The 12,784-nt window shown below is 37.1% G+C and overlaps 2 protein-coding genes across 3 annotated transcripts in view; one reads left to right on the top strand and one right to left on the bottom strand.

The window, feature by feature from the left end:
- The window catches only part of LOC136882268 (uncharacterized), a 46,663-nt gene extending 37,216 nt beyond the window's left edge, over nucleotides 1-9,447 (top strand). The window contains exons 3-4 of the mRNA XM_068229515.1: nucleotides 6,976-7,088; nucleotides 7,174-9,447. Coding sequence (XP_068085616.1) covers nucleotides 6,976-7,088; nucleotides 7,174-7,844 — 784 coding nt within the window. The 3' untranslated portion in view covers nucleotides 7,845-9,447. The remainder of the gene's footprint in view (nucleotides 1-6,975; nucleotides 7,089-7,173) is intronic.
- Nucleotides 2,883-12,784, bottom strand: part of Cad87A (cadherin-87A) — a 656,540-nt gene continuing 646,638 nt past the window's right edge. For both annotated transcript variants that reach the window (XM_067154818.2, XM_067154819.2), the window contains one exon: nucleotides 2,883-3,342. The gene's annotated coding sequence lies outside the window, so the exon portion shown is untranslated. The remainder of the gene's footprint in view (nucleotides 3,343-12,784) is intronic.

Genomic DNA, 12,784 nt, shown 5'->3' with positions numbered 1-12,784 from the left:
TCTCATGTGGATTATGTGTAATATATTGGCTAACAAAAGCAGTTGTAAGTTTTTTATTGAATTTATGCCGTAAGTTGTGACTTGATGTTGGCTTCATAATTTTCACTTTTTTCAAACTTCATGTACTTTTCCTTTGAATGTTACAAAATATAGTGCAAATTCAACTAATTTTGAAGATTTAGATATTACTGCTGAATTAGGGGGAATTATAGACTAAAGTAAGGTGCAGTGTGTATCACGGGCACGTGCAGTCGGCACTGAAGGTCACAATTTTAATAGAGTCGCCACCTGTATATGGGGCATTATACAGGGTGAAATTGGGGGGTAAGAAGGATGAAGACAGTTAAATACAATGTAAAATGCCTAAAAAATAAAATAAAAAAATAGTGCAGTGGCACTGTGTGTCCATTTTCCTCTCAAATGATGGCAGTCAACATGTTCATTTGCCCTGTACTTAAAAGAAACCTTTTTATTTTTATTATGCCTTACACATCCATATACTGTTATATACATCTAGTTTTCAATATAAGATGATAGCAGTAAATTCCATTCAGTTTTTCCTTTAATAATAATAATAATAATAATAATAATAATAATAATAATAATAATATTAATAATATTAATAATAATCATCGTATGGACTCAGTTACCGTGTGCAGACATTTCAATTTGACGCCATCTGTCTGTCTGCTCGTCAATTTCGATATTCCGTTTTACTCTAGGCTCACTAGATGGCAGACCGAGTAAACCGAAACTCTCTTGGGCGTCTATAGCTGAGATTTAATGAATTTTGTTGGGTAAACACCAAATGTGTCACCAGAGATTTTTTACATGCCGACATCGTACGACATGGAGTGTCTTATGGACTTTTTTCCGCCCTTCAAAAATCCGACTACCTCTGCCGGGTTTGAACCCGCTATCTTGGGATCCGGAGGCCGACACTCTACCAACTGATCCACAGAGGCAGCTTAGTTTTTCCTTTATTTTCGGTAGATTTTGCACTGAAAACACCCTTTCTAATAGAGAATATAACATTCATCATTTTTTTAATTGGCACACAGTAAAACTATCCAAAAGTCATTGTTATATTTGACTTTTTTTATTTGAGATGATACTTCTTGTATCTTAATGTTAATTAGTTGTATATTTAATTCTCCAGAATTAAGATGTATAAATTTTGAAATGTTATAGATGAATGAATTATTATTGTGATTATTAAATTATTTCTGTTTTATCTATCAATATTTTATTGTTTGATTTGATGTGGTTGTTAATAAAATCTTTGTTATTTTCTGTTATCGATTGTTAGAATTGTTTTTAAAATGTGTATTACGCCTTTGTACCTATCCTACTTTAATTTCCTATTGTTGTGTGAATATCTTTTGCTGTTCACCCCTTCTATCAATGCATCTCCCCTTTTTTGTACATAATATTTAACTTAGTTTGCAATTGGTTTATGCTGAGTCATTTGTGCCGAGAATAGGTTTGGGATGCACAGGACTCCTTTGTGTGGTTCTCCTACTTTTGCCTACTTTAGGGGGGTGTGTGTGTGTGTGTGTGGGGGGGGGGGGGGGGGGGGGCAGGTGGGGGATGGGATGGGACGGTACAGGACGTTAAGTGTGACACAGTGCAGCAAGTTATTTGCAGCTTTTATTGAAGTTAATTAAATTTTTGAGAATTTTGGTTTGATTTTGAATGTTGGACTTAAAACATACTGAAGTGTGTGATTTAGTACCTCTCAGAGATAGGACTTGCGTTTGGATTCAGGAGGTCGAATGGACTGTATTGAGATTAACCTGTCTCATTTGATAGGGTGGATCATGGGAGACTACTAGCAAAAATGTGTGCAATTGGACTAGACAAAAGAGTGACTGAATGAGTGGATATATTTATAGGAAATAGAACTCTGAGAATTAGAGTAGGCAAAGCTTTATCTGACCCTGTAATAATGGGAATTCCTCAAGGCATTATTATTGGACCTTGTTTTTTGATATGAGTAAATAAGTGGATCCAGAGATAAGGCTTTTTGCAGATGATGTTATTCTGTGCAGAGTAATAAATAAGTTAAAAGATTGTGAGCAATTGCAAAATGCTCGATAATGTTCTGAGATGGTATAATGATAAACGGGATTAAAAGTCAGATTATAAGTTTGATAAATACGAAAAATCCTCTCAGTTTTAATTACTGCATTGATGAGGGTGGAAGTTCCTTATGGGGATCACTGTAAGTACCTAGGTGTTAATGCAAGGAAAGATCTCGTTGGGAAAATCACATAAATGGGATTGTAAATAAAGGGTACAGTTCTCTGCACATGGTTATGAGGGTATTTAGGGGTTGTGATAAGGATGTAAAGCAGAGGGCATATAAGTCTCTGGTAAGACCCCAATTAGAGTATGGTTCCAGTGTATGGGACCCTCACCAGGATTACTTGATTCAAGAACTGGAAACAAATCCAAAGAAAAGCAGCTTGATGATTTCCTACAAAAGAGTAGCATTACGAAAATGTTGCAAAGTTTGGGCTGGGAAGACTTGGGAGAAAGGAAATGATGCTCAACTAAATGGTATGTTCTGAGCTGTCAGTTGAGGGATGCCATGGAATGACATTAGTAGACAAATAAGTTGGAGTAGTTAAGTACAGGTCGGGTATGCAAGTTGAACTTCCCTGTATCGAGACAGGTGGTACAATGTTGTTGCACTTGCTGGCCAGGCGGATCGAGCAAGAGGAAAAGGGTTTTTTGTTAGTCTCTTTGCAGGTGGAAGATTATCGCCCTCATTCCCAGCCTTGGTTGTTTCAGTGAATGGTTAAGACTGGAAATCTTTAGTCACCTCCCCAAGCTAGACTTATTGCATTGCTACTTACTGTTTTCGAATAGGAATGGTATAGATTTTCTCATCAGTCAGTTTATTAACTTTCCCAACAAGTACAAAAGAAACAAATGTTAATTCTTTTATTATAAAATGTCTTTATGGCAACAATCTCCTGTGGTAACAAACCTCCTGTCAAAGGAGGTGTAAAACAGTATAAAAACTCGTTTAAATCACTGTCCTCATAATTCAAAATGTGTATGTATATATAAACTTTCATCACTTTCTTCCTGAAGAATGTTTCTCCACTGTCTCAATCGTCATCATCACCTTGTTCTTCTCTCTTCATATTCTATGAATTTTTTTCTTGTTTTATAATTTTTATATTTTGAGTGAATCTTGTCAGTAGGGTAAGTTGTAGCATTTACAAATGTAGCAAACAATATTCTCATAATAAAATAGGTATCTATATCTCAATATAGATAAATACTATTTGCTATTCCTTCCACTGTATCTTCTTCAATGAGGCAAATGGCCTGGAAAAGAAAAACAGTTGAAATTAATAACAAGGTTCAATTAAACATATCAAACATTTGCTATGGGGATATTTCTCCATTACAAGAAAAGTTCAAAATGTTTTGATCAAAAAATGATGGGACCCAAGCAAGCTATCCTGACTACAACATGCAGAATTTATTAAGTGAAAAGGCTCTGAAAGTGGCTCATTCATCTAAAACTGGAGGCCCCATAGCTATGATCACAAAATCAGACTTACAGACTTGGTTTAACGTAGATTTCCGTATTACCCCGCCCAACTGTGCTAAGCTTTTCAATTTTTATATACCGGTAACCACAGTATATTTCTGTTAACTGAAATAAAAGTGGCACACCTTATTTCAGATTAGCAAAATTTCTGGTAATGAATGTATGGCCATTTCTAGAGTTAAAACTGTAGAAACTATCTCATAAGTTTCAGTTACAAGAAAGCATTAAATGTATTTAGTTTTTTAAAGTTGTTGATGCAATGCTTACAGTAGTTAGAATACAGGATTGAAAATGAAAATCCACAGCCTGTTTCCAGTAATTTGACCTGGTCCGGAATGAATGAATGAATGAATGAAGCCCCCTTCTAGCGGCGAGGATAGGAATTGTGCCAGCTGCCGAAGCATGTCGCACTTCTCTAGGGCAATGGTTAATGACTGACAGACGAAATTATATTGGAGGGTGTCACTGAAATGAAAGGTGACAGGGAAAACCAGAGTACCCGGGGAAAACCTACCTCGCCTCCACTTTTGTCCAGCACAAATCACGCATGGAGTGACTGGGATTTGAACCACGGAACCCAGCAGTGAGAGGCTGGTGCGCTGCCGCAAAGCCTCAGAGGCTCCAGAATACAGGATTACTAAATCTAAATGTCAAACACTATTTCTTTAAGAAAAAGCCCAATATTTTCTTTATGGTTTTTTTGTTCACATATATGAACATGGATACTTCATGTTGTGGGTTACTGTAATAGTGACCTACAGCAGAAGTCCATTACAATGAGAATTCATAATGGCAAAAAATGTACTCGCTTAGTGGACTGTTGTTGTATCCAATTTTCTGTAAAGGACAGGAAAACAAAAAAGAAACCAACAACAAAAAACATGAAAATCTGTATGAAACCAGAATCAGTTTGTCAGAACTTTTCATGGGTGCTTCCCGTACAGCTGTTTATTCGTATTTAATTCGAACACACTGTAAATGTGCAATGTTCAGTTTTATTTAATGAATGAAGCCATTCTTTTTTCATAGTCAACTAACTTAGGTGAAAAGCTTTTCAGTTTGCAAATACAAATATCACACTTTGTTCACATTTTACACATATGTACAAGTACTAAGTAGAATGGTTTGTTCTATAAGAACATTCTCGGACTCTTAACAATTCAGTTTACCATGAACATATATATATGTAAAAAATTGTTTACATCATGACCCGACAATAGAGGGTGCTCAGCTATTGCCGATTTGTCCAATTTGCCTGGCTGGTTGAGACGAATATTACGTTCATGTACCTTGATACGGATACCAGTGGACCAGCATGTTTGGCCGATGTACACCTTACCGCAAGTACAGGGAATTTCGTGTACCCCAGGATGTAAAACTGGGGACAATTTGTTGTTGTTTGTTGCTATTTTTCTTTACGTCGCACCAACACAGATAGGTCTTATGGCGATGATGGGACAAGGAAGGCCTAGGAGTGGGAAGGAAGGGTCGTGGCCATAATTAACCACGGAAAACCATCTTCAGGGCTGCCAACAGTGGGGTTCGAACCCACTATCTCCCGAATACTGGATACTGGCCGCACTTAAGCGACTGCAGCTATCGAGCTCAGTAAATAGTGAAAGACAACCACCCTCCTCCTAACACGATAGTTGAATTATTAAATAAATAAACAAAGGAAAAACAACAGAAAAACCGAACATGAAAGAGAAAAATACAATGCCCTGAACTATGTGAACAAAGAACACACACAAAACAGCTAATATTTTCCTAACACAAGGTCAACAAGTAGCCTTTAAAATGAACAGCACATTAGCAAATGCAACCTAAACAAAAAGACCTTTTCTCCAAATCAAGAGTTAATGAACTCAGATGTCACCAACCACAGTGCACTGCCACATATATAGGCCAAACAGAATGTCATTTCCACACCAGATACAAATAACACAAAAATGTGATTACTGTAGATATAATCTGTATTCAGCCTTTGGAGGGCACGCACATGACAACTCGCACCATTTCACAGATATCAATGCTCATCTAAAAATTTTAAACATAAAAAATAAAAGCAAATATTTTGACATTAAAGAAGCTATAGAAATTTATACTGCAGAAAGGGATAACCCAAAAAATCCCCGAAGATCACACACGTTTCTAAAATTAAGTAGCAGAGAAGAGCGGAATTTTTTTAAATAACACTTCACTCTTTTTGCATTAGTACTTAATGAATCCCACGCTAGGCTAATTTGGCTAATTTAATTAATGTCTGGAATCTGGGTTAGGATATTCTGATCTTTATTAAATCGACAAGTTTACGCACTCAAGACATTTTAGTAGATTATTATTTTTCACTAACAATGTCTTACAAGATGCTCATTAATTCAGTTTCATACTTTTATGCCATCAAAATTATCTTACACAGAGTGGTCGGAAATGTCATGAACTGGGTATATAAGTGTTAGAGGGTTGGTCATAGTGATAAATCATTTGAAACAAATTTGTTATCTGGAGCCGTTGTAATTTTATCAGCTGCTGAAATTAGTCAATCAGATCGCTTCGCAGGCGAATTCATGTACCTGGTTCACATTGTTTCTGACCACCCTGTATTTACCCTCTAATAAACAAAAATATAGCAGAACTTCCCCTCCCATATGAACTGAGTTACTGCCTACAGAATTCCCCTCACCCCTCTACATAGCAACCACGACTGGAGCAAGGGAACTGGCTTCACTCCAAACACAACCGCTGGAGGTAACTGACAATCAGCAGTTTAGTAAGTACAGAAAACTGTATCGACGTTAGTAAGGCACTGGAGGACTACAATTGCAATTTCCCCCTTTTTCTTAACATCACCAATTCACATTCATCGACAAGTTTATGCAATGAAAGCAATATTTATTGCAAACATACGTGCACAATTTAAAGTGATTTGATAGAATTTGAGGACGTTCTTCTCAAACTAAACATGACATTCTTTGTTTAACAGTGTGTGGTTTTTTTGTAGGCATGTTATAGTGTTATATCCTCGCTGCACCTTGAAAAAGTGCTATGTGATACTTTGGTAGGAAATGCAATATATGGTGCAAAGACAGTGGAAATTTGTTGGAAACTGTATCTTATAATACGATATGTGAATACTCAGTGGTTTCGCTGCAATAACAGAAAAATAAAAACCGCTATATATAACACCGTTAAAATTGATTCCTAATCTGCTTCATGAAAACAGCGGCACATTGCCGATTTTCCAGTAAATGCCACTATAGAAACACTGTACGTTGTATTGACATATAGCGCTTTTTCAACAAACGAATAGTGCTTTTACTGCATTATCATCAAGGGCAGCAAAGTATCTTCTAAATAATACCATAAAGTCTCCATCAATAATGGAATTCTGCTATTTTCGACAGCCATAAACTATCAAGCCTTCAGTTCTGCACGATGCAAAGAAGAGGAAAAAGGCTGGTGCAGGAGGAACTTGAAGCTACGAGGAATAATGATGGATCAAATGATATTATGATAGGTATGTATTTTCATTAAATTAAGTTCAGGCATCTGATTTTTATTTTATTTTTCCAAGGTCTTTGACAATGAATGTTGAATTCCAGATAACAACTGCATTGTCCTTCCCACTGCTTATGGTTTTTCCGAAAACTCAAGAGAAACTACGGAAGAAAGACAAGAAGATAACGAGCAAAATTACAAAAACGACTTCTTACACAAGAAGAATTCTGATAAACTGAACAAAATGCTGAGGCTCCACGGGAAGAAATACCAGGGTAAAAAGTTCCAAGACAACATGTACCTTGTAGTCGAGCGCGCAGAGCGTAAATTACTTCCAGTAACGTGTTCACACAAGGAAGGTAAAAAGTCAAATGCGAGGAGTTATAGGTGTAGAGAAATTGGTGAAAATCAGAGAACAAAGATTCACAAAACTATTTGGGGCTTCAACTCGTGGGATCAAAAGAGGGCATATGTACGTGGGCTGGTGATTTACCGAAAAGTTTTAAGGAGAAGAAATAAAAATATTGACGTTCCGAAGAAAGAGTATGGTTACGACTGTTATTTACCAACAGAGGATGGACGGAAAGTGAGGGTTTGCAAAAACTTTCTTCTAGCCACTACAGGTTTGAAGAAGGATAGTTTTGATGATTGGGTAAAACCTTTCTACAGCAACAGTGAGAAGGAAGAATCAACAGAAAATGTGGAAAGAGGATTTACACAAGACAGTGACAAAATCGGCTCAGAAAAGTTCAAATCTGATTTGGTAAGACAGTAGCTGTAATGTAACAGTGGAAGAGTTCGATGTTCATGTACAAAAGAAAGGGGAAGCTCGTAAAGCAAAGGAACAAGCAATCATCCACGTCCGAAACTATACTTGTTGCATCTATGGATGTCCGCAGTATTCTGCTATTCCCCAAACTACTGGTTCGGAAAGTATTACAGCAAAACGCTTCAAATTCATAATTTCAGATTTTATGTTAAAAGTACAAAATACGTTCATTTTTATTTTTGCATCATAAATTTCATTGAGAACAACTCTAGCTGCCATAGTAAAATCATCCTCTTTTTTGCTTTTCTTTTTTACGTCGCACTGACACAGATAGGTCTTATGGCGACGATGGGACAGGGAAGTGCTAGGAGTGGGAAGGAAGCGGCCGTGGCCTTAATTAAGGTACAGCCCCAGCATTTGCCTAGTGTGAAAATGGGAAACCACAGAAAACCATCTTCTGCCGACAGTGGGGTTCGAACCTACTGTCTCCCAAATACTGGATACTGGCCGCACTTAAGCGACTCCAGCTATCAAACTCGGTCCTCTTTTTTTGATGAGTGCCAATATCATAATAAAAATAAGATTCTAGTGAGTGCTGTGTCAGACGTATCAGCCGAACTAAGCATCGAAATCGATCAGATTATATTAGGAAAAGATCGCATAATGATCCACGTCCGACTCATTGGCTGAATGGTCAGCATTGAGGCCTTCGATTCAGAGGGTCCCAAGTTTGATTCCCGGTGGTTCAAGGATTTTAACTGCGTCTGATTAATTCTTCTGGCTCGGGGACTGGGTGTTTGTATTTATCCCAACACTCCCCTCTTCATATTCAGACAACGCACCACACTACCAACCACAACAGAAATCTGCAATAATGATAGCGTTGGCGTCAGGAAGGGCATATGGCCATAAAACAGGGCCAAGGCCACTTGTGTGACACAGCTTGCACCCGCGACTCCACAGGTGTGGGAAAAGTGGTAGAAGGAGATCACACAATGATGGACGTTGATAGTGGCCACTCTAAATTTGATTGTCTATTCACTCTAATCTATTCACCTGCACATTATCTATCGAAGACAGAAGCAGCTAGAAAGACACAACTCTTCAGTACCTGGACTGCAAATTCTTCTAAGTTTAAGAACAGCTACCACCAAACGTCTTCACAGGAATGGCAAAGTGTTCTACTGGCAAGTTCTGCCTCAGAGAAGGCAGAAAGGAAGTTGAAGCGAGCCATAGCCACTCATTCATCAGCCTCTTAAAACTACTGAAAAGTCAAAATAAGACAGTCTGCTACGTTTGAAAATGTTCTTGCATAAAGATTATCATTACTTAGACTGTTGTGAGAATTGCCAACATCCAGTGTTCACAATGTCCTGCTTTGTTGTAGTTTGTTTCATTTTTGTGTTGTTTATTTCAAGTATTACATTTTCAAAATTTTGTGATATTAATGTGAAGATTACTGAAAATCTGAGCAGTGATTCATGAATTAATGTCTTGTTCACTACAGCAGCATTTATTCAAACAATCTGAACATAGACTTCTCTTGGTTCAGAATAAAGAAGTGCATTTCATTTTGTCAATTATACAGCTTGAATTATGAATAAAATTATGGAGATATAATTGTTTCAATTCATTAGTATCATTGTAAAATACCATATTAGCATTATTCAGCTTAGGTTTGAAAAGAAGATTCCACCTTCCAATACTTGAATTTATTCACTGTAAGTGTTACTAATCTACATGACAGTGTTGGAAAGATTTGCTTCCTCGAAGCAAATGAAGTCGAAGATAACACACAATAAACGCACCTCACTTGTAGACATAATTTTTCACGGACATAATATCACTATAGCCCTTTTTTAATTTTTTAAATCCAATTCTTATCAGTGTTGAACCTAAATATTTTTAAGCTATGATTTTATCATCTAATGTTTTGTCTATTTTGTGTCAATTTTGTTATGTACACTTTTTTGTCTTAGCTGAAGATATTCCAAAAAAGGAACAAAACATGTACTAATAGAAATTATGAGATATTAAGCTAAACATATGTATTTAATTGTATAGGTTATCCAATACATTTGAGTACTGGAAGGTGGAATCTTCTTTTCAAACCTAAGTTCTATATAATTGTTCTGCAAAATTTATTTTAATTGAGAAGCTGTTGAAAACAATGATTTTCTTGTGCAAAAAGTAGTCCATTCTACTAAATATGTGATTTGAACATTTTCAAGAATCTGTCGACATAAATGAGAATATGTACGCATATTTTTAAAATTAAGTTGATTTTCTCAAATCGGTAAATATCTTCCTTTGTAAAATCTGCTATGTGCCGCACAGGTACAAAACAAAAAAATTGCATTTTTAGAGCATGTTCCATAAATCCTGAGTAAATAATATTCTCTGCAGAAATCTACGTACTAAGACAGTTTCCACGTACATTTAGCCATTTGTATGAAAACTGATAATGTTTCATGCTTCTCCAGAAAAATTGTCATTTTGGCACATAGCTGTTTTTCGAGGCACAGTGACAATGTGTGTTATAATTGTTGTTTTCAACAAACTGAAAAGCTCTAAAGTTATATGAAAAACTCAGCGGTTTGCTACTCAAGACCATTATGTAGGTTATTTATGGTATCAGTAAAAATAGTCATACAAGGTACTCTTTAATTCATAACCGCACATTTATTCCACCCAAAGCATTTATTCTATGAAAAGCCAAGACAAATAAGCCACTGCCAGGTAGCTCTCCCATGTCTCCCCTGAATAACGAGATTATATTCTTGCCTCTCCTCGCATCCCACTAACAATTAAATTAATATGAACTTAGAGACAGTATATTTTTAACACAGTTTCATGATGTTAATATGGTTTCAAATTGTGCATTTTGACGTTGATAAACATTATATAATTGTCAATTTTTCTACAAACTTCTATCAGCTGATGATGACGCAAATGGGCATCGAAACTAGTACTGTTTGAAATATATGTTGTAATTAAATCTACGCAACAATTTTTATGTATTGAATAAGGTGGACCCAAATTATAATAAAAGTTGTAATCCCCCACAGACAAGTAGGTTAATAAACCAAGATGGCAAGCAATTAACCTGGGCTTAGTCGAACTGTCCGCATCAAATTTAGATGTGAATAAGTAAACAAAATATCTCAAAGTTACTTAAATGCCAACAAAGGCATTCATAACTTTTATTATCACCAATTCTCAAGCACTGATATATTTTGCACCGTAAACAATTTTGTATGTAATATTTAGAAAAAGAAAGCCATCTTTGTACAGGCAATGAAGGTTCTTGGAGGGGTGGAAAGTAAAGGCTTTCACTATCCATAACCTCGGCACTTGGTAAGGCAGTGGTGAGCTGTCAGACTCGTTGGCTGAATGGTCAGCGTACTGGCCTTTGGTTCAGAGGGTCCCGGGTTCGATTCCCGGCTGGGTCGGGGATTTTAACCTTCATTGGTTAATTTCAATAGCCCGGGGGCTGGGTGTTTGTGCTGTCCCCAACATCCCTGCAACTTACACACCACACATAACGCTATCTTCCACCACATTAACATGCAGGTATTTACACATGGCAGATGCCGCCCACCCTCATCGGAGGGTCTGCCTTACAAGGGCTGCACTCGGCTAGATATAGCCACACAAAATTATTATTATAGTGGTGAGCTCTATGCCTGACCACCTTTGCCCCCAGGAATTAATCTGATATTTATTTTTGGGGTAAGGTGAGTGAATCTCAGGGCTATGTGCACCTCTGGAAGTGGAAATCTCGTTTCATAAATTTTTGACTTCCTGATGTTAATGAAACCCAAGTCCTTCTAGGTGCACCGAGGACACCTTTACCGCCTTGGCCAGGCAGCCCCTTAATATAATATACAGGGTGAAGCGAAATTCGCGCACTCGGGCGTCGCAGTGCGACTCCTCACATGCTAGCAATAAAAAAAATATCTCTCACAAAAGATCGTCCTGCGAGTATATCCGGCAGAAAAAGAACATTGAAGAGTGGCAATCTGGCAACACTGTAAACACATGTAGGGTAACTACCTCTGTCAGCACTTATTAGCCATGCTGTGAAGTTGGTGCAGTAGATAGTTTTGGGTTAGCATGCAGGAGGTCTAGGGTTCGATCCTGGGTTGAGGCGCTTTTTTATTTGCTAATTTCCATCACACATTACATACTGTAATACAGTAAGACACCATTTCTTAGGTCACGTGTATCCTACATTTATAAAATTTAGTAACGCTGAACACGTTGTAACGCATCTGGTAGATGAATTGGTGCGAATACATTCACACCTACGACGTGGAAAGGCCGTCTTTCAAAGCTGACCAATAAAAACGAATGTTCGTCCATTTCTAGGATCGTAGTATGTAAGTGCAAATGGTTTCTAGAGGACCCGCTGCAATCGCTGTTGACGATTAAGATGCCAGATACCATACCACCTGGACTACATTTACGAAATAAAAAACGTACGCCTCAACCCCGAGGACATTTTTTAATTGCTGGCATGTGAGGAATCGCGCTGCGATGCCGAGCGCGCGAATTTCGCTTCACCCTGTATATGCATGGTTAAAAGTAATTTGTTAGAATTTGAGGATATCGTCATAGAATGAAACATGTCAATCAAATATAGTAAATGGTTTTACAGGTATGTGGTGGTGTTCTAAATGTTACATTCTTGTTAAACAGACTGAAAAGCTTTAAGTTAAGATCACTCTGGATCCTTGGTAAATGTTTAGCATTCATGTGTTATGAAAACATACTGTAAGTTCACTGTAGAGTAATGATAAACCTTTTCACCACAAATTTTTGTGGAAACAGCCTTCCTGTAATTTTTGTAAGCTGAGGATGATTTTATTCAAAGTTGAAACTTAAGTCCCTGAATTTGTATAATTTGTGGTAAAAACGTATATACCATTCTATAACTATTAAAT

This window comes from Anabrus simplex, chromosome 10, assembly GCF_040414725.1.
Source record: "Anabrus simplex isolate iqAnaSimp1 chromosome 10, ASM4041472v1, whole genome shotgun sequence".
NCBI classification, from domain to species: domain Eukaryota; kingdom Metazoa; phylum Arthropoda; class Insecta; order Orthoptera; family Tettigoniidae; genus Anabrus; species Anabrus simplex.
This window is presented reverse-complemented; position numbering and strand designations above follow the sequence as displayed.